The following is a 23,936-nucleotide window of genomic DNA, read 5'->3' as shown; positions in this document are numbered from 1 at the left end:
GAAAAGACACCTATCCTTGAGCAGGAGATATTCTGTGTTCAAGGAGCCACAGTGCTGAGTTCAAACATTCCTGGAGCACCTCTTACGTTACAGGTGCTGCTCTATATGCAGGGACGTAGCCTCTGCCTTCAAGGAGCTGACAGCATAGAAGAGAAATGAGATGGACCAAATCATACAATATGTTAGCAACTGTGCCAGGTGTATGCATATGGTGTCACGAGTGAATACGGAATATTTAGAAATCAGAGTCCACAGTCACACAGTTGAGCCTTATGTTATGAACTTCCTCTCTCAGTATTTAGTACATCTGTAAGGGGCTCAGGAAACATTCTTTTTCCTTCTGTCTTCCATTTCTAAATAGTTCTTTACTTAAAATAAGTACTTACTTAAAACACCTATTGCAAGAGACATCTAGAGAAATTTGGCGGTTTTTAAAAATTATTTATCAATCCCATATCATACATTATTCTCTTTGTTTATGACATCTCACTTTGCAATCTCAGTTTTCTTTGCACCATCATAATCAAGGAATATTCCAAGGTCGCCAAGTTTGTTCAAATAACAACAATATTACCTAAGTCTCAGTTTATCACACCACTACCGTGTCAAGTTTAAAAATTACTCCGCTTAGCCAGGCCAGTCTGCCCTCAGTCGATACATATCTCTTGTCATTCCTCTTTGTACTCACCCCCACTTTTTTTCTGACACGTTGTAGAAATTTAGCAAGATCACTTTGAGCTTTTGATGCAAGCAGTAAACTATACCTTTAAAGTCATAATTAAATCAATACAGTCTTATTACTAATAGTAAAAGGTATTTGAATGCCCATAAGGTCAAAAGATAAACTACTCTTTCTTATGTTAATCAAATAAACATGCTTTGTTTTTAAACATATAACATTAACTTAGAGTAGTATCCACTGCTCTATTCAAAAAGAACCAGCATTTGCAAAAAAGAAAATGGAAGGTTTCAGTCCTCTGAGACAGTGTCAACCAACTCTCCTCCTCGCCCACCCTCACCATCTCAGCAAGGTTCTGTTTCCCTCATTCAATCCGCACTCAGGGCAGCTAAGAGAGTACCTCAAAAGTCTGGTTCCAAACATAATCACGAGCATGTGACACCAACATAGCAACAACAGAACTTTAACTGTGGAAACCACAATAGCAGTTTCAGGAGCGAACATTGAATAGATTGCACTGACCTGAGGAAATATCTATCTGGCTTATCTTGGTCTGCGTGATGTTGATGTGAACGCTGACTCTGCTGTCAGTGAGGTCAATCTCCACGTTGCCCAAATTATCCGCAAAACGACTGAAAAGCAGGAGACCATTGGGGTTCCAAGTTCTGAACTGGAAACTAACCGAAAACAGGTCTTGATGAAGCCGTCCAGGCACCTCCAGGTAACTGGTAGCATTGAAAAAGACAGGTACCGTGTAGGGCTCCACGCACGCGAAACTCAAATTTCCCTGGAAAACAGAAGGGAATGCTTTAAGGAAAATGTAGAATAAGCATCCATGGAAGACGGTAGACAAAGCGACAGTTTTACAAATTTCAAAGCAGAACTTGAGCCTGTGTGAAATTCTCATGTGCAGCAGTGTGACACGGATGCAGCAATCGGATACCTCAGCATGTCCTTCCTGCTATAGCTAACAGGGTACGGCAGTTGGCTATCAAGTTGACGGATTCATACAGGCACCATCCATCATGGAATTGAGAGACTGACACCTGATGTGATGGGCTGACTATGGAATGGATGTGTCCCTGTGTGGTGGGCTTGGGTGTGGACCACTGGACCTTCTGAAGACAGCAAAGAGCTGCTTTTCCCTCCCCCACTACTGATGCTGCATCAGCCTGGGAGAGAATGCCTTTGTCCTCTTTTGGATGGCCTTGGTCAAATGTTTATTAATATATAAATCTGGTCTCAGTGGGAACTATGATCATTCGGTTACTATTTATTAAACTATTATGGGGCAGATACTCTTGGGTGTTATCTCAATACCTAATATATATGAATTAATATTAACTATTTAGCATCAACATGATTTGATTATCTCAGATTATTTTGTTATTCAACTCAAAAATCTCATTTAAGTTCCCACGAGGGACTTCCCTGGTGGCGCAGTGGTTAAGAATCTGCCTGCCAATGCAGGAGACACGGGTTCGAGCCCTGGTCTGGGAAGATCCCACATGCTGCGGAGCAACTAAGCCCGTGTACCACAACTACTGAGCCTGCGCTCTAGAGCCTGTGAGCCACAACTACTGAGCCTGTGTGCCACAACTACTGAAGCCCGTGCTCCTACAGCCCGTGCTCTGCAACAAGAGAAGCCGCCGCAATGAGAAGCCCGCGCACTGCAATGCAGAGTAGCCCCCACTCGCCGCAACTAGAGAAAAGCCCATGTGAAGCAATGAAGACCCAACACAGCCAAAAATAAGATAAATAAATAAATTTATAAAATAAATAAATTCCCACGAAGTGTGCATATATAACACATTAATGTTTGTGGAAACAGTGACATGAATGTACAAAAGGAAAAGAAAACTTGCAATAACTAAAGCTTCCTCCTTCCCCTTCACACTCCCTCTATTTGGTACAAGGAAATTTGATTTTTATTCAAATACACTGAATTTTCTCTTCTAGTGTCTAAGTACCTTCCTTTTAAAGATACGAAAATCTACATATTCTTCCATCTTTTTTTAACCCACCATATCTTGAGGAACATGATTTGGAGACATTTTCACTTCATTTTTTGTTTGTTTGTTTGTTTAACAACACCGCATATTTGTCCCTAGATGCATAGCTCTTCCACTGCAGTACATTAAGCTAGGCTGTCTCTTTGAATTAATATTCAAATTAAATTTGTGCTGTGACTTCACAGATGATTATTTTTAAATGCTTACTTTTCCCGATGAAAAGAACTGGTGGTGCATAATAACTGAGATGTCATAAATGACTTCATGCCTGTGCTGTGGGGATTGTCTCCCCGCAAAGTTAAAGGTATTTCTGAGTAATGGTGCTGACTCTGGATCCACTGTATAATGAGGAAATGGGTGTGTATATGGAGAGGGGTGCAGGATGAGTGCTGAGTCAATTCCACTGAAATATCAGCACCTGACATCTTTGAAAGCAAACTTCCTACGTAAATATTTGCCTTTGTAGAGCTGCTTGCAAATGTCCAACTTGCCTCTATACTGCCTAAACTTTTAATACATAGGTATATTTTTGTTTAAAAGCCTTTTTTATGTCTGCTCATTCTATTTTAACAAACATAATTATAGATAATTCATGCTTTTCTAAATGTCTTTGTTATTCAAGTTAAAATAGCATTTATAAGCACAATATATATTTTGTGGTTAAAGCTGATTTTGGAATGAGTCTCCGGAGTGCAATTCTCTGTAGTTTGGGTACCTAATTAATACATTTGAGGACCAACTGGGAGGTTTGGGCAGAAATAACACTTTACTTCTTAAAGGTGTAAATAATGGAAAAGGTATTATGATGATTTGGATTTTGTACGCTTCTATCTTAAGTAACAATTTCTGAGGAAACAAAAGGACTCTGATGCCATTTTATCCAAAACTTAAAATAGCCTATATATAAATACTGCTCTGGATAAGAAATAACACAGCATGGAAAGAGACCATGACCTCAGGGGTCGGATAGTGTTAATCCACAATCTATGTTTATTGGAAAGTTATTTTTCCAGTTTAAATCTCAGTTTTCATCTACAAAATGTTTATGACAATATCTCCCTTGTAGTATTGTTCTTAGATTACCATAAACGTAACAGGTCTTGTACAGTGCCTTTTGCCTGTACATGGAGCTATTATTATTTTTCTCTACAGTCAATATATCTTATGAGAAAATTTCACCAAAGTTCAATTTTTAACTATTAGTATAAATTCATCATTATTTTTAAGAAAGATAATTAGTAAAGAAAATTTTTGCATTAAATTATTATTTTATAGTTTCTTATATCCAACCTGAACTCTTGGTTATTCATTCAGCATTTCCATTTGTCCAATAATTTCATGAAAACCCGAGACTCAAGTTTGGGGTAACAAGACCAGAGTCTTTTAGAGCATAGCACAAATACTCATTATATTATCCACTCCCACTGGCTCCCAGATATATGGATCTCTGGATTCCCAGGCTCTTCTCAATTATATTTTGGGATTAAAGAAACCTCCTGCTCTTGCAGGGCCATAAGGAACTCACATACCAGATTTTTAAGTTGATATCTTGTAGTGATCCTATATGGTGTCGTAGGAACGCAAGTGTACTAGCATGTTTCTTTGATTTCTACTCTCCTTCTTGAAATAGTTCAACCTGGAAACACTCACACCAGAGTCAGAGAAGACCACTGTGAGCTTCTGGGTCACAGATTTCACTATCCAATCTAATCAATCTTTATTTAATTGCATAATATTTGGTATGTTTAGCTTTGACAAGAAGTTTATTTCTTTACATAGTTGAGTGAATTAACTTTGGAAACATGGAAGTAAATATAATAAAGTTTCTGGTTTTAAAACTTTTAAACTATTGAATTACATCACAATCAAGAAATGCAGAGCTATATACGATGTGACATTGGAAACATGAGGCTGCCGATTTAAGGGCTGCTGAACAGCTGCGATGAGGTATGCCTGTTCCTCTGCCATGGGGAATCCAGAAATACTGGGGGTGAAATTCTGGGCCCCATTTGAATCAAACTTATTGTCTATTTCTGGTTAATTTAACTCAAAAACTGGTATCTATTCTCAGAGTAAATTCAATATCTCCATATCTTCAGGTAACTCTAAAGTTAGTTTTATATGGTTGAACTCACCACAAGCCTGATGATAAATGCTATGATGCTGTTGTTTATTAACAGTCCAGACACAATAAAATTTCTTTGATTTTTCTATGAACCAATATTTTGGGGGTGAAAAACCTTACCACATTTGAGGGTTCTAGTTTCTTCCTTCTTGCGAGATCAGTTATGTTGATGCCATTGTAGTTAATGTTTTCCATGCAGCCTTTGAAATTCTTTCTACTGCTGGAACTTGGCTTACCCGAGAAAGGTATGCCTCCAAAGGTTATCTTTGAAAAAAAAAAAAGACAAAATGTCAACATTCACGCTGTATTCGACTTAAAAAAAAAAAACATTTACAATAAATTAGACAAAACTACCAATAGATCCAAGGTCAGTTATCTTTACCTCGGCCAATATATACAGACATTTTTTTCTGCCTCCAAAATCTGCTGCATATTACATTATGTTGTTATTGAAGTATATGCTAATTGTCATTAATTCTGAAAATTAGATTATAACTTGAACAAGAAAATAGCAACAACCCCTAGCATTTTAATACACAGAAGACAGTTTATCAATTTTCCTGGGACTGTTTTAATAGATTTTACACAGCAAATATCTTTTATTAAGTAATATTAAGAATACATTTTTATGCTTATCATTCAAAGACATACTATACTATCAATAAATGCTTCTAGCCATTATGAAATAACCAGCATTAATATATTAAGTTTATAAAACTTCAGCCAAAAGCAAGGAAAATTGTATTCAGCCCATTTAGACATTATAGTCTAATGACCATTAGAGTAAAAAATGCATTGATCTTATTGTGAATGCTGAAAATAGTTCCAAAAGTCTAATTGCAACATTGATTCAGAACATCTTCAGATTTGGGGGCTATAATTTGAGAAGTACAGGTTTAAAGATATTATAGGTCTCATAGGTCCTAAGAAATAAGGTCAATGCTCCTTCCTGTGATTCTTAAGCAATCATTGCCTATAAAAAGAGAGTATATATTTTTCTACATATTTTTGATCAAATTATAGTACTAAATATCAATTTCATATAATACAAAATTATACTTAATTATGTTTTGCCAATGACATTTACTGCTAATAAAAATTAGTAGTGAATGAATCTATTAATCATAGCTGTAATATCAAGATATATAAACCAGATATATTTCTCTTAATTATTATTAAATTACCAATTTTTCTTACAAAGTTTTGAAAATGAAAGACATATTTCAATGTCAAGACTTCATATTTTATATATAAAGCAGAGATCTTTGGGTTTTAGAAGACACAAATTATGCTTCTGCTATTTATGTTTTAGCATTTTATTTTTACTTTTTAATTTTTAAAAAATTTAGATGTTTCAAATTATTTTTTAACCATTTTTTAATTTTTAATGTACAATGTTGTTAGTTTCAGGTATATAGCAAAGTGATTTAGTTATACACATATATGTATTCTTTCTCAGATTCTTTTCCATTATTGGTTATTACAAGATATAGAATATAGTTCCCTGTGCTCTACAGTAGGTCCTTGTTGTTTATCTATTTTATATATAGTGGTGTGTATATGCATTTTAAACGCTTAACTGGTTTTAGGGAAAAAGCACAAATTAATGATGGTTTATGAGACAGTATAAAAAAACCAAAAAACCTCACTTAAAATAAAATTAAATGTATTAATACCAGTTAGCTGTATATATATCATTTACCTTAGATTTTAAACATGGGAAGAAAACTAAGAATACATAAAAAATAATAAGGAAACTACAAAATGAATAATAGAGAGTATTCTAAAATAGATTAGGAAAATATTTTCAAGTGACATTGAACTGAACTTATTAGGTGCTATATACATGTAATTAATAACAAAGGTAAGAATTAATGATACTTTAATGGAGTGTTGTATTTCCCATCTAAAATTCATTTTATCAATTTTATCAATTTCTGCTCCAGTAATAAAATCTTCCAGGCTTAATGACATGCAACATCACATTTTGAATAATATTACTAAATGCTAGTTAAAAGTATTGTTTTATTCCTTCTCCGTGTGCGTAGTTTCTTTATGGTGGGACTTTCATTTTCCTTCCGGATAATGATTCACACACTCCTTACAGTTTCTCTGTTTTCGACAACCCTTGGCTCATGTTCTACCTTATAGAAGGTACCCTGGTGAAGCATCACAGGCTCAATTTACCAGATTCCTTACAATTAAGAGATGTGGGTTCAAATCCCAATTCCTAACGTAACTCATCATTTGATATTAGGTGCTCGCTACTTGTTTCTTGTTATGTATTCTCATCAATAAAAGGAAACACATTCTGATATTGTAATCATTCTCATGGTAAAAAAAAACTGTTGCAGTTGTTAGATTAATAATCTGATATTGCTATGACTCACACAATTGCCTTATGAATGGCACTGCCATTCAATGACAATGTTGACTCTAAAAAAGAACTGCACTGACCTTTTTGTTAGCTACTAAGAGTTTCCAAAGGGTAGCAGAGACTGCTAGATACCTCTGAGTGTCCTTTCTCCCACCTTCTTTAAGAAAAAAACATTGCTTTTCAGCTAGGCACATGCTCCCCAGACAATACCTGGCATTTACCAACCTCTTTGAACAAGTTTTGGTCTCATGAGATTTAAGCGGAAGGGTTGTGTGTGACTCCAAGAACTATAATTAAAGGGATGGAGGGGGCACAGTCTTCTTCACTCCCTTCCTTCGCACTGTCTGGAATGCAAATTGGAACGTGAGTGACTATCTTGGAGTAATTTGCAGAGGGGATGGAGTAGCAGCAGGATAAAAGTAGACTGTGGTCTTGATGACCATGATGCTGCTATTTGAGCCCAGGGCTACCTGCCTGTAGGCTCCTTTTATGTGAAAGGAATAAACATGTATCTGTTATGTTCAGTCTTATTAATTATAACTGATATATGTGGTGATTTCTATTACTTCCTGTTGTCTCCTCACATAACCCTATGAGCAATGTGCTATTATATTCACTTTATAGAAAGGGAATGTGATTTCACCACTGTCACACAACGAGTTAGGGGCAAAAAGGGATTCAAACCCAGGATTATGGCTCCAATTTGAGCTCATGCAGTTGATTCTCTACAAACTCCCAACCAGTTTCTAAAATCCTAGCCCAGTTCTGCAATGGACAAGGGGGAGGCATTCTTCTACTTTCCAAGCAGAGACGTATGGCAAAGGCAAGGGCATAACATCCAAAGTGGGTGTATCTTGGCATTTGGATAAAGAAGGGAGAGAAGCCAGGACAAACACCAGTCTGTGTCCTGCCCTGTGTTGTCACTGGCTGGAGGACGAAGAATGAAGTGAACTGCCTCTGTACACCCTTGCACGCTTCTCAGGTCACCATGTAGCTACAGCTTGACTGCAACGGTGACTGGCTCACTTTTAACAGGCTACAGAGAGGTCAGTGAGGTGAACGGTTAAGGCTTCTCTCCCCAAGAAATGCCCGAATTGAGTTATGTCAAAGGAACAAACTTGTCTTCTATTGCTTCTTTCATGATGTATCAATATATCCCCGGGAATGAGGCTAGGTATTATTTAATTAGCCACTGGCAGTGGTGTGCTGGGTCCTGCCAATACTGGCTCATGAGAACTGACTGTTAGAGTCATTGTTAAAAATTAAATTATATAAGCTTTAAATTCAATACATTACATTAAACAAAAGAATTAATAACTACTCAGAACTCATGTCTACATTTTCCTATCATGTATGCTCCTGAGGTTATTTACGTTTATTTTGTCTACATGATGGAAATATTGAATAATGGTGTAGTATAATAAATATTTTTGGTCTTTGTTCCCAGTTCCTGGCACAGAGCTCCTAAAATCCTTGCAATTTCCTGAGTAATAGGTGTGTCTTTTGGTAGCCATAATGAGCCCTTCTGTGCAAGGAGATGTGTGCAAAAACACTGAGAGACTGATTCTACTATAGTCCCTAATTTTCTTTAAACAAATAAGCCAAGAGAATCCCTTTATATTCAGGTAAACATGTCGAGATATAAAGGTAGGCCCAACCATTTTCATTGCAGCTTTTGCCAGTAACTGCAGGATTTGAGGAAAGTAAACAGGTAGTAGCTCTACAAAGAGAAAGAAATATGTTGAGTCTCTCCTGATTCTTTCTAGTAAATTAAATTTTTTTTCCTGTGTCTCTCTAACAAATATGTCTCAGGCATTTTAGTCTACAGGTGAGGTTCTCAAACATGGTATTCTATCTAGAGGGGCTTCGAAGTGTCGATGAAACTGCTGACCCCATAGAAAGCATTGTGTGTGCATGAATATTCATAGATTTCATCGCAAACTCAAAGGGTCTATAACCCCAAATTTTTAATTCTGTTTTTTGAAAATTGGAATTGTGTTTGCCCATTACTAATGTTCCAGGATTTCTCACCTCTTCTATGGTACTTCAAAGTTTATTAATGGAGAATGAATAATTCATCTTTAAATTCTCTCCTACAGTAGGAGATAAGCCACATAAGTCAAGATTCATATTAATTTACAGAAGATAGAAATTTTGGGGATTTTCACATTCTTTCCCTTTCAACAATCATTTTTACTTTAAAGAGATGTTTGGAGGAGTAATTATTTCCTGATAACCTTAGATTTATTTTAATGTTAATAAAGTCTCTATATCAAGGTTTATATGGCATATTCTATTTAGAAATATATATAATGTATTTATATTACAGAAAATTTAGAAACGATTTAAACATATAAAGAAAATAACATAGTTGTAAATCCTGACTTTTTCACTTACTATGTTATGGTAAGCACATTCTATGTTCTAAAAGATTTATGTATGGATATCAGTAACATACATATATGTATATGTATATATCTGCAATTTCAAAACTGGGGGCCAAGGCACATGGAGATGGCACAGCAAACTCATAGGGGTGCCCCAGTGATGAACATCTTCTTACAGAACTTTTATCCCTATTTATGATGAACATTTTTGATGGACATTTTAAGGTTGAACTGCTCTCCAAATAATTAAAAAACTTGATATGCCTACCAGTATATTATGAGAATATATATTTTTTACTGTACCAATATGATCATTGATTATTTTTTAATCTTTGATCATTTGGAAGGTAAAAAAATATTCTTATTTATGGACAATCTCTTTAAAATATTCTGTATTTTTATTTCTTTTATGACAATGATATCTGAGAAAACAGAACTTGTCAAAAGAACTCTCTACAGACAGGAATGTATAAATGACTTAACATATACCAGAACTCAGGATTTCTTATTCAATATTTTGTAATAAATATTAGACAATCCTATGTACATAATATACTGTACATCATCAACAACAGGTGATTTATGTTATAATTAACTACCAAAGGAAAGATTACAACTTAAATTTATTGTGGTTTTGTTAAATGGCCATGATAACATGATAAATGGTCCTTCTCTTTAAATATATCAGTATGTTATTTTGGTACCAAGTTTTTTTAAAAATGTTTTAAGAACTCATTATGAATAATTTAGAAATAAATAAAACAACATATTAACAAATTAGGTTGTGAAGTTGTAAGTTAAGTTTTCTTTGGAGGATAAAATGAAAATGGTATAGGAAGGTATATGATTAACAATAATACAACAAGACAGTAGGAAACTGAGGCAGCCACTACTTGATGCATTACAACTTATACATCCTCAAATTTACCTCATAGTCCAAATCCAGGTAGTCGAACTCCCCGTTGGTGCGGAAGTGCTGCGTGCTTCTGTCCAGGGTGAGGTTGATGCTCCGGCCCTGGCGCTCAATGACCACAGAGTGCCAGTGGTGATCATCCAGCAGACTTCCTGTCATCACGGACGTGTGGCCATATATGGGGCCAAGCTGGTTGCTTCCTGAGTCACGTGAGTGGAAAAGAAACAAGGCAAATCCATCACGACTCTATGTCGAAGTAGACCTTTCATCTACAACACCAAGGGTGGACGTTTCTCTAAAGCTCTGTCTATTGAAGTTAACATGGGAAAACCAACATGTAACTACACTTAAAAACAGTTGTATGTTCAAACTACATAAAAGCTATTAAAGACGGAAAAAAGTCTGCTCCCTTAAAAAACATGAGCTTTTTTTTTTTTTAATTACTGTGCCATGAATTCTGCTAAATTTGGTAGATTCTTTATAAAGTCAGTGCCCCATGGGCTCTGGGGCTCTGGATTCTGATGCTGGTTCCACCATTGGCTTGCTCCATGATCCTAGCCAAGTTGACAGTTCTCTGGGCCTCTCTTTCCTCACATGTATAAAAGGGAATAATAATAGTACCTGCTTTACAAGGCTGCTGTAAGGATTATATTAATTAGTACAAGCAAAGAACTTACACACTTCCTGACATATAGTGAACATTCATTAAATGTTACCTGTTAATTTTTTATTATTATTGTTGTTGTTATTATTATTATTTTTGGTCAAGAAAACATGGCATGACAATTTTCAGGGTTTTTTTTTTCTGATTCCAAAAGCCATAATCAGTATAATATTTAATGTCATGGAAAGTTTACCCAAGTTATACTTTAAAATAAAAAACTGCAAAATTATATATGCAGCATTAATCCAGTTTTGAAATAGTATCTCTATAGCAACAAGACTATAAATAAGAGTGGAAGGTTGTGAGAATCTGAAATGTTTATTACTAAGGTCATCTCTGGATGCTGTTTACATATTTTTTACCATTTTTTATTTTGTCTCATCAAGCATTGCTTTTGATGGTCAGGCAAAGCTAAATGCTATAAAAATACAATATTGCTTCAGAATAAATAGCATAATAGAAATCAGAGAAACACACAATTGACTGAAGAATTAAATTATTTTCATTTTTTCACATTTAGGATGCTAATATGCCTATACCTGACATTTTCTATGGATTTCCTAGATGAAATTTCTTTCCTTTTGGTGATGAAATCAAATGTTGCCCTGTGATTGTGATTATGATTGTGTATGTACATTGGCGGTGGGACAGGGAGAAAGAAAAGAAAGAATAAATTTAAGTGAAAGACTACATTCAGTTTCATTACTTTAAATATTTAGACTAGAAGACTAAGCAGCAACTCACGTGCCAGATATTTAGGTAACAGCATTAAAGAGTGACAGCAGATATTTGAGTGGATGTGTTTCCATGGCTGTCATAAATTTTAGTCAATAAAACTCTACACAAACTGCTTTCCAATGACATGGTAATGATCTTTTTTGTGAGGCCATATGATCAGTTCTTGTTTCAGAACAGTAATGTCACATTCTTACAAGCCCCAGAGGCTTTTAAAGGCTACTCTGTACGTTTCACTTTTTTTAAAAAAAAACAGGAGAAAGGTTTGAAAAAATAAACTTCTTTGGATATGATCCAACTGCTCTGAGTGTGTGTGTGTGCATGTGTGTGTGTGAGCGTGCATGTTTTTAAAAAGCACTTATGTTTGGTTTTCTGGTTTCTCTTCCCCCATCCCTCCTTCTTAGCTTCTACTGAAACTTTTTTTTCAAAAACTACTTAGGGATATTTTTCTCCCAGGTAATGCATGAAAACATGTTTAATATTACAAATAGAGAATATTATAAAGAATTAGTATGTAAAATTTTAATCACTCATTTCCATCACTAAAGATAGTGTGGTCTATTTCCTTCCAGACATTTTTCATTTATATACATTTAATTATATATACATATAATTATATAATACATATAATTCATACACATAATATAAAAATATTGATATATTATTTTCCTGTGGTTCTCATTTAATGCTGTACAGTATTCCCCAAATTATTCACAGATATTTTAAACACATACCCACCTATTTCTATATGTTAAGCTTTATTTCTTTCAATTTTTGTTATTGTAACAAATATTGCAAAGTACATCCTTGGACTTAAATCCTAAAGTTATTTCTTATTATTTCTTTATGATTATTGGACCAAAATATATAAAGAATTTAAAATATCTGAAGATACATGACCAAATTGTTTTCTTGAAATATTTTCAGGAACAGTACAAAGAATTCTTTTTGTCACATAACTCACCAACACAGATACTGTCATTTTTAAAATTTATTTACTTGAAAAAATTGGAATCTTGTTATGTTATTGTACATTTCTTTTATAGATAGTTTGAGCATTTGGTGTTTATAGATTATTTATAATGTTTCTTCTACAAGTTTTCCTTATATTTTTTGGCAATATTTTCCTCCTAAAGTCTTGGTATTATTACAGAGTGGAATGAATTTTTATTCATGAATGACATTAAACTTCTATATTTGACATTTGCCTTTTCCCAGGTTTTGGCAGGCATTTTCATTTTATGATTTTTTAATATAAAAATTTAAATATTTTTGTGTCATTATATTATCAGCATTTTTGTTATAGAAATTATTATTTCTATCAGAGATTTTGAATGTGAAAAGTTTTATAATAAAAGATAAATCTTTGTAGACACTATAGCAAGTAATATCAACCAAAAAAACTAACTGAAGTCTTAATTTTTAGTATAATTTTGATTTTCAAAGTAATAAAAGTTAATATAAGGGACACAAGCCATATTTAAGAATGTTGGAACAACCATATTGACAAGGAAAGTAAATAGGCAGGATCTCTTTTTGTGTTCTAATTTTTAGCTTTATAGCTTTCCATTGGGATGCATTTAACATGTGAATTTTAAAAGATTATAAAAGAATTCTATAAAGATTATAAAGTCTTTTATAATCTTTATAGACTATAAAATCTTTATAGAATTCTAAAGTCACTGCAGCATAAAAAATACAGAATATATGATGCCCTTCAAACAACTCTTGCATAAATCCCGAAATTTTTAGGCAAGCAAGAGGAGGATAAATGTACTGTTGATTTGCATGAATTGTAACTTTGAATGTCAGTATCTGTGTTGTGGATCTTCCCATTAGCTTTAAGTAAACCTTAGCTACATTATCAACAACCAAACATGTGTTAGGATTGTCCAGTTAAAAACAACAACAAAAGCCCAAAACAAAACAATAACTCCCTCTTTGAGTTTCATCTCATTCTCCAGTAAACATATCGTGTCTGATTCCTTCATTTCTAGTTGATAATATTTAAAATATTCATTCCCACACCTTTCATCTTTTCTTAACTGATGACAATAAAACTACTGTCCTTTCTATTCCACTGAGAATAAATCAACAGTAACCACAATGTTGCCAAAGAGTGACCTCACTTTTCTGTCTTCTTCTTTAAGTGACATTTTAGGCGAATTTGAAACAGTAGACCATAGCAGACCGTCTCTTGTCCTTCCCTGGTCTCTGTGATGCCACTTACTAGTATTTCCTCCTATCCACTGTCCACTTCTCCTCAGTCTCCGTGTAGTATCTTCTCCTGTTAATCTCATACATGCAACTCCCTGGTTGAATCTCAACTTTGATGCCTAATAGGCAACGAAAATGCACCATATCCAAACAGATCTCTAGACTTCCTCTGTTGGAAAAAACTAATACTTCTCTATTAGAAGAAACTCTGTGGAGAAAATAAAGCTTTCTGTATTTCTGAAAATGGCACTAATGTCCATTTGGAACTCAAGCCATACCCTAGGAATTATCCCTTATACATTATCTTTCTGTCTTACTCCATATCCAAATCATTACAAATGATACTGAATTTACCACCAGAATCATCTCCCAAGTGGATCAATTTCTCTACATCTCCACTGATAGCCACCTTCTGCAAGCAGTGCTGTCTCTCACTGTACCAAGCAGTGTTGTCTCTCACTGTCTCTCACTGTACCAGACTCTCATGTTGATGCAAGTGTTTTCTCTTACAGAAGTCTCAGTACATTAAAAAAAATAAGATCATGATGCTATAGTTTAAAGCCTACTAATAGCTTCCCATTCTTAAAATAATATCTAAACCTTTTACCACGCCCTAAGGATACTACAGTATTTCAACAATCCTCAATGTTTGCATTTCATCTTTTACCCTACTTACTCATTACAAATATCCACACCAGCCTTTTCCTGTTCCTTGAGCATGTCAGGTCTTAGTCTTTCGTGATTCCCTCCTCTCAATTAACCTTCTCTCAGATATTTTTAGGGCTTGTTTTGTCATCACTGAAATCTCAGCATGAATATCTTCTCAGGGAGGACTTTCTTCACTACATATTCTAATGTTGACCCATCTTGCCTATGCAATATCCTTTATATATTAACCTATTTTATATATTAACCTATTTAATTGATTTCATACTCCTCATCATTATTTGAAGTCATTTCTTTGGTTCTTTAGTTGTTTTATAAAACTAGTAATAGATAATATAGTGTCTGATGCCTCCACTGTGTCATAAACTTCATGAACTCAAAGAACTCCATTTTTTTCACCCCTGTATCCTAGATGCTCGTATAGTACCTGCAGAGTACAGGTGTTTAATACATATTTTTGAATGAATAAGTATATCAATATATATCAACCACTATGAATTAAAACTGGATTGACAATATAATGTGAACTCTTTTTGTAATTTACATTTTAAGGATTAAAGACTATTAGCATTTAACTAATGGGAAGACTAATAAATGAAAAGAATGGTGCCAAAAGTCAGGACATACCTAGGTTTAAACTGAAGACCAGCTTGGCTTTTCTCAGTTCCAAAATAATATAATCCCCTTGCTGTCCTTCCCCGTGCAAGAGTACCCCTTCACTTTCGGAGGTTTTAAATTTCAAAGCAATGACATCTTTCAGTGTTTTCATCTTCTTGTTTCTGAATCTATATGGTAACACAACATGACCATCAAAGTTGATAACATCAGCCCCTGAAAGAAGAAATAAATAATATGTTAGTTTAATTATTGTATGTTGCCATCCAGTGTGAAGTATATCTTCTTTCAGTGAGTGTCTACACAGAATAAATGAGAAAAAAGTGTTTTTTTCCTGAAAACTCTTTAGCCCTGGGTTCTTGTTCTATTTCTTATTTTGGTTGATTGTGTGTCCTGAAGTGGATTTTATGGGAAGTACTCATAAAGAATGATCACAGAAACCTTTATCAATATAAATTGTAATACTAATAACATAAATTCCATCAATGACTTACACACTTCAAATTTTTAACTTAGAAGTTTGGAGTTTACTTGAAAAAAGTAAAAATTTTAATCTCTGAGATATTATGAGATTTTATTATTTTCCTTCCTAAATGAGGCTGAGTGTTTATGATTTCAAATATATATCAATATTTTGCTCACAATTTTTATTTTCCATGACATAACAATGAAGGATCTTGGAATGCAGGGTTTATGGTATACTCATTTTTCTAATGGTTTTTATATTCTACTACAGTTTCACTTAACTTTATGGTAGTGCCTAGATATAGTGAACTGAACTTTAAGAAGGTTTTACCATTTGCTTCTAGGACTCATGTCTGTCTCAAATTCCTTGTTAGCCCCTTGCCTTTGGAATGGAGAATTGGGTTGCCCATGTTTTCAACTACACTAAACAAAGACATCCTCACCCATATAATTAGAAGAACAAGTATCTAGCCTATACTATGATAAGAGTAGTTCTAATTTGATTTTAGGGAATTTCATTGAAGACATGAAATATAAACTTTTTTAGAAATGTGAACAATTTTTTCACCATGCTCAGAAACAAGGGATGGCGGGCAATAGTTTAATAATTGCTACTTATTCACACCAGAAATAGAAAATGAGATTATTTTATTTATTACACACTGTTGGTTAGTGGGTTGCCAACCCATGGAATGGGTCAACAATGAACTGTAATCATTCAGATCAAATTTTAAGTACAAATAGAAGCTTAGTTACCATAATTAGACCTTTATCATTGAAAATACTTTTAGCTCTTAATATTAAATTGTAGAGAATCTAGACAAATTGGACAGTTCTAATTATCTTAGAATTATAAGCCAGGATGAAGCTGCCTCTCAGTTTGGGGTAAGGTCTTGCCAAAGAATCCACAGGGAGACACTGGAGAAAAATAATAGCAAGTTTAAAGCCTGTCAGAGAAATATCTTCTCATTACATGTCCTAGTTCTCTGGCACTGGTTTTCTTCAATCAGCATGGGGAATACTTTGGATCCCGGTAACAGTAACAATAGCACGCTACATCATGGCAGCCGAGGCGGAAGAGCAGAGCTACCATAGGTATATTCACTCTTTCTGTGCAGTACTTGCCAGTATAAGTATTGCTTTTAACTAATTCTATAAAGTAAATTGATATGAATAAAGTTATTTCAAACATTGCTTAGAATATCTCTAACTTTTCCTTTCAAATCATCAATAGATTTTGAATATTTAAAAATATCCTACCACTGCAAACATTTATGTTTTTAAGTAATAGTTCAGAGAATTGTTACATTCTAAAAAGTTCACAAAGAAACATATAACTTGGAATTTTGTTTTAATTCTTATAGTCAATAATTCACTATAAGACTTTGTATAATCATAAGAATTTTCTTAATCAACAGAATTCTGTTCTGAGAGTGTGAATCACAGAGGTTTATTTACTATGGAGGAAAAAAAGCAGCCATTAAATTTTGGCTTCTGCTAACACTGCAAAGCCAATTAGATTTTAGCTTAATCATCTATACTGTCACAACTGAATTCCAATTGCAATATCTTTATCATCTGTGATGAGAGATAAAACAGAGAAAACGTGGAATCTGATTATTGGATCCCAGGTTGAATTTATAATCCAGCAGCTGGTTGAAATGACTTTTTGTCTTGAAAAGTGCATAAACAAAAAGTCAGAAGGAGGGAGTAAATGCTGAATTCCAGAAAGTAATTTTGCAGTCAATTTCATATCAATGACAGTCGTTTTATACACCTTCAATATATATTAATTGACAAAAAATATTCCCCACTCATCTCTTAGGAAGTAAATGTTCCTGAAGCTTAGACAGAGGAAAGAATTCACCCCTCCCCCGTTTCCTCCTAACTCAAAATATACATTCAGATCCAGGTACAGAATAGTGACTTATGCAAATGTTGATGCCTTTCTTCCTTACTTTTAGGGCAATGAAGTAAGTGACAAGAAGGATGGTCATCATTTAGACAGTCCTAGGATGTTAAAAAAAAAAACCACAAGGAATGTTTTTCATGAGGACCAAACCTCATTTTACAAATAGTAAGTGGTCAGTGGTCGGTTGAGAAACTAATAAAAATGCTCTGCAAGCCAGATCACTCACATCACAAAATCCAAACTGTTCTTCTAGGAATGGGTTAAATGCTTGCACAATATTAGCATGTGGATGTGAACTCAGAGCTGGCTTTGAAATTACAAAATTCCTAGAAATCTATGGTGTATAATTTATACATAAGCACACACCATACACTTTTAAGAGAGTCTGGGATATTGTAAAATCCATCAGAGTTTAGTTCCATTTCCTACAAAATACATTATAATTTCATTTGACATCTAATAGTATGTTGTGCTTATTTTGGGACAAGCCATATTTTTTCCCCTGATTGCTTTTCACTCCCTAGAACAAAGTTTTCTATGCAGTGATTAAATATGTGTGGTTGAACTGTTTAAGCAATCTGAACAACACTATGGCTAGTCAAAAAGTGAATGCAAAATCACAGTGGTTCCATGATTTTGTTTCTAACAATAACTCAGAGAGCTGGTAATGTGCCCAATTCATCAAATCGTCACAGCAGAGAAGGTTTTTATTTTAAAACATTTCATTGTTACTTAGTCTTTACTTTCTGAATTTGGAGATACTCAGATGAGATATTTTGGAAAATTGTTTATCATCTAAAGATTTTATTATTTTAAAAAAGTACCTTTGCTAATTTTTACTACAAATGTAATATATGTTTATTTTTAAAAAGAAATGAACAATACAGAAATATAGAATGTAGAATGTGAATCCCAAAAACAAGAGAACACCAGTCTTAATGGGTAACCAGTGTTGATGGTGTGTCACTCTAGATTTTATGCATCTATCTCTCTATCTAATGGATGGAATAATGCAAGAATCTATACATTATTACATATATGTGTGTGTGTGTAATTAGAGAGAGAGAGGAAGGGAAAGAGAAAGGAGAATGTCATTTCATTTAATTGTGGTCCAAAATGTATAATAATAGCTTGAGCTTTGGGCAATCTATTTATAATGTGGGGAAATTGTAGGTTTTAGCAAATTAGTATGTTTTATTGAGTTTCGTGCAGCAAGGCACTTACATAAAGTAAGAATATATATAATTAGAAATGTAATTTATGCTATTTATTTGAAAAAATTAAAAATGTATTTGAAAATAGCACCACAACGTAAACAAATAAGTACTTAGGAATTACTTTTGATTTCTTGTTTTCTCATAAATGTTTCATTTTCATATAGAAAATTGAGAATAATAGGAAGGTTTAAAGAAGAAAATTAAAAGGACATAATTCTATTTTCATGAAATAACTACTGATAACTTACATTTCTGATTATTTTAATTTGTATATATGTAATGTATACGTATGTACATAGATACACAGAAGGATCATACTTTATATAGTTTTGTTACTAAACACTATAGTTTGTTTTTTTTTTTCAATCTCATATATTGTTTTTCCCAAAACAGGATTTTAATTAGCTAAAAATATACCATCATTTGGATGTCCAGTTTCTTCAATAAGAATCTGTTGCAGTTTTCTTTTTAATACACTTTTTATTTTGGAATAATTTTTGATTTAGTGAAAAGTTGCAAAGATAGAACAGTCAGTTCCCACACACCCTCCACCCAGTTTCCTCTAATGTTAACATTTTACATAACCGGTACATTTGTCTAATCTAAGACATAACTTAGGTATAACACTATTCACTGAAATAGAGATTATATTTGGATTTCACCAGTTTTCACAAATGTTTTTGTTTGTTTGCTTTTCCTAATCCAGGATCCAGTCCAGGATCTCACGTTGCATTTCGTCATCATGTTTCCTTAGTTTCCTTCAACTCCTCCAATCTGTGATGTTTTCTCAGCCTGTCTTTCATAACTTTGACACTTTAGAAGAGTACCGGTCAGGTATTTTGTAGAATCCTTCTCATCCTGGCTTGGTCTGGAGTTTTCTTATGACTAGACTGGTGTAGTCTGGGGAGAAAACCACAGAGTTGGGGTGTCCTCAGCACTTCCTATCAGGGGAGGCACGATTTCAACATGACTTTCCACTTGTGATAGTGGTCAAGGTGATGTCTGCCGAGTTTCTTCACTATAAGGTTACTATTTTTCCTTTTCCATACTTTATTCTGCGGAAGTGAGTCACCAAGTCCAGCCCATGTTTAAGGTAAGGGGAATTAAGTTCTACCTCCTGGAGGGGGAGTATCTACATATACTATTTGGAATTCTTCTGTAAAGAAGATTTCTTCTATTTATTCATTCATTCAATCATTTAGTTATATAATTATGGGATTGTGCATGTTTATTTATTCTTTGAGTTTAATTCAATACTTATCAATATTCAAAAATTTTCAACTTTGCCATTGGGAGCTCTTTCAGGTTGGCTTCTGTGTCTCTTTGACAGGTGTGGCCCCTGCTGCTTCCTCTTCCCCCTCCACTTTTCCCCCTCCCCCTTCCCCTCCTCCCCCTTCTCTCCCCTCCTCCTCTCCCCTTCCCTCTCCTCCCCTCCCCCTTCCCTCTCCTCCCCTCCCCCTTCCCCCTCCTCCCCTCCCCCTTCCCCCTCCTCCCCTCCCCCTTCCCCCTCCTCCCATCCCTCTTCCCCCTCCTCCCCTCCCCCTTCCCCCTCCTCACCTCCCCCTTCCCCCTCCTCCTCTCCCCCTTCCCCCTCTTCCCCCTTCTCAAGCCTCCCTCTCCTCTTCCTAGCCCTCCTCATCCTCTTCCTTTTTCCTCTTTCTCTTCTCTCTTTCTGTCACTATATGATGCCCTAAGCTTATCTTGCACTTTTCCTGCCCCAGACCTAGAATCAGCCATTTTCCCAAGGAACCCCCAATTCTTTTTTTTTTTTTTCCCCACACACGGGCCTCTCACTGTTGTGGCCTCTCCTGTTACGGAGCACAGGCTCCGGACGCGCAGGCTCAGCGGCCATGGCTCACGGGCCCAGCCACTCCGCGGCATGTGGGATCTTCCCGGACCGGGGCACGAACCCGTGTCCCCTGCATCGGCAGGCGGACTCTCAACCACTGTGCCACCAGGGAAGCCCCCCCATTTCTTTTATTGTACAATGGCCCTGAGAAGCTTGCAGGTTTTTTATTTTTTCACTTTGCACACAATAAATTTTCTACAAATATAGTTATCATCTATATGATCTATTCTTCCACAAAATAAGTAAATTATTCAGAAAAAAAGGACAAAAACTTATAAAATGTTTCTTAGTTATCTATTTCATAAGGATTTACAAGGATTTTGAAGCTCTTTTCATGTTAATCAAATGTTTTTGCATAAACAGTGACTTTTAAAAGCAATAATGATAATTGCTAGTATGTGTTTAAGTGATTACTGATTACTCCTTAAATAAATTTGATTATTAATATTTAAGTGGTAATGCATAAGCCCTAATATTTTAAAATAATTTTGTTTTATTTTCATGAAATTAATATGTACTCACTGTAAAAAATTTATGTCATGTTAAGAAAGCAAAAAAATAATCAATTTAAATTAGTTACAATCACACCACATAGATATCAAAATACTTTTTGTACATCTGTCTAAGGAATTTGTGGTTTTCTACAAATAGCAACATTTTCTACAAATCCAAACATTTCTATTGATACATTGAGCATTCTTGTAGTGAGACTCTTGAGCACTGGAACAATTATTTTCTGACTTTAAATTTCTAAAGTGTTTAATTAAAGCATTTGAATTGCCTAGTTAAAGATATCAGTAGAGATGTATGTTAATGAGGTAGTGTGAAATCTAACATTATGTAATTTATATAAGTACCCAAGTCACTTTCAAGAGTGAAATATTTCTCTGAAACTAAAGTTGAAAAATACTACGAGGTGCCATTTGCTTAGTTTTGCAAATTTTTACATAGATGCACATCTATGTATTATTTCTCTTTTTTTTTAAGTCAGATGTCAATATTCTAGATATGTCTATCTAGACCTTTCTTTACAAAATAGCACGTTTGCCATCTTCATCTCTAGCTACTTACTTACTGGTCTTCCTCTTCATAGCATTTATCTCTACCTACTACCTGATATATTGACAGGCTCATGAATTTACAGCATGCCTCCACCTCCAAGAATGTATATGCATCAGAGACTTAATTTTACTCCACCCTGAAGCTCAGTACTACAACAGTGGGTAAGTCAATATTCGTTAAGTATTTGTTGAATGATTGCATATTGTCATGCACACTCAAAGCACTGGATTAAAGTAGAATAAACTTCTTTAAACTTTTTCTTTAAAAATCTGAATCACTAGATTGGAAGAAATTTCAAGAATCACTCTGATCCACCCTTGGTGCCACAACTACTAATATAACCAAGGTTTCAATTGTTAGAGAAAAAGAATGGTAATTTCGTGTTACTTTTTTTGTGGTGGGGGGAAAAATTCATGCCATTATTATTAATTGACTCAGTGTTATTTAATTGACAGACATTAACTCTAGTGGAACCGAGTCCATTTCATCTCCTCTGCAGACTGTTTCTGATTAATCTCCTTCTTCTAACCCACTGCCCTTTCCTTTCAATATATCTGTGGTCTAAATGTAAATAGATAGTTTAAATAGATTCTAAAATGTCAATAACAGCTAATTTAGAGTAGTAGCAGCAAGTGAGCCTTCTTCAAATCCTTTAAAATATAATGTAGAGACAGACTTAAAATAATCACTTTTACTTTGGGAAAAATAAAACAAAATAAAAACCATAAAGGCTCTTTCATAAAGGCCATCATCTCACATTTTGTGCAATATTTCTCCTTAAAATGTGTTGCTTTCCCCTTAAGAGCTTGATAACTCATGGTAGGACAGACAAGAACAATCACATCAGAGAAGTCTGATTTCATTTATCCACAACACTGGGACTCCAGTATCCAGCTGCCTGGAAGACTGATCCACATGGACCTTCCACAGGCATATCTAACTCTACCTGCCCAACACATAATTCTTTCTCTGGGTCTTACTGCTCCTGTTCTTATATCCATTATCCAGTCACTTAAGACAGAGCTCTGGGCCTTTCCTTCGCTCCTCCCTTTCTCATGCACCTATGTTCCATCAGTTCCAAGTCCAGTGAAATTTAGCATGTCTGTGTTTTTCAAACACATAGCTGACTTTTTATATGCACTGCCACCAGGCTCCCATCACCTCACATACTGTCTATTGCATTAAAATTGTGAATGAGCAACTCCCACCCTCCAGTCTTATTCCCCTTAAATTTATCCTCCACACTGAAGCTAGTAAGATCTTTCTGAAATAAACTCTTTTACTGAAAAACTCTCCAGTGTGGCCTGCAAGACCCTCAGTGATAGAGCTCCTGCCTTCCTGACACCCTCACATTTTAGCACCATCTTTCTCCTTAAGTGCTGCTGATGGTAAAACCAACTAAATCCCCTGCTAATTTCACCTAGTGCCTTTCCTTGTGGTAAGCTCACTTCTTTCAATGAACAGCTATTTTTAAAAAATCTAGTTTAAGTTTAGGCATCCTCCAAGCTTCAGATAAAGCTCACCTACTAGAAAGGTTTCCTTGTGTGAAACAGCCCCCACCTATTGCTCCACGGCACCCTTGGATACTTTTATTGTATCCCTTCTCATCTTATATTGAAATTATCTCTTTATGGGTCTGATTTCCTCTGGAACTTTAAACTTTCCTAAGGTACAGCAGACTCTGGTTTGTTCCACTTTGTATTTCTCACACAATAAACATTTCTTAAACTGATTTAAACATAATTGGTATTTGAGCTGCATGCACCCCAACGTTCATTGCAATACTGTTTACAATAGCCAAGTCATGGAAACAACCTAAATGTCCATCGACAGATGAATGGATAAAGAAGATGTGGTACATATGTATAGCGGAATACTACTCAGCCATAAAAAAGAATGAAATGATGCCATTTGTAGCAACATGGACCTAAAAATTATCATACTAAGTAACCAGAGAAAGACAAATATCATATGATATCCCTTATATGTGGAATCTAAAAAAATGATACAAATGAACTTATTTACAAAACAGAAAGAGACT

The 23,936-nt window shown here is 34.7% G+C and overlaps 1 protein-coding gene across 1 annotated transcript in view; it reads right to left on the bottom strand.

The window, feature by feature from the left end:
• Positions 1–1,169: 1,169 nt before the first annotated feature.
• The window catches only part of LOC309810307 (contactin-associated protein-like 2), a gene marked incomplete at both ends in the record, with an annotated part of 946,489 nt that continues 923,722 nt past the window's right edge, over positions 1,170–23,936 (bottom strand). Inside the window, 4 exons of the mRNA XM_082632267.1 lie at positions 1,170–1,466; positions 4,937–5,080; positions 10,509–10,693; positions 15,403–15,606. Coding sequence (XP_082488393.1) covers positions 1,170–1,466; positions 4,937–5,080; positions 10,509–10,693; positions 15,403–15,606 — 830 coding nt within the window. The remainder of the gene's footprint in view (positions 1,467–4,936; positions 5,081–10,508; positions 10,694–15,402; positions 15,607–23,936) is intronic.

This window comes from Mesoplodon mirus (assembly GCF_964341445.2).
Source record: "Mesoplodon mirus genome assembly, chromosome: 9".
Lineage (NCBI taxonomy): Eukaryota > Metazoa > Chordata > Mammalia > Artiodactyla > Ziphiidae > Mesoplodon > Mesoplodon mirus.
Note: the sequence above shows the minus strand (reverse complement) of the source record. Positions and strands in the feature narration are given on the sequence as shown.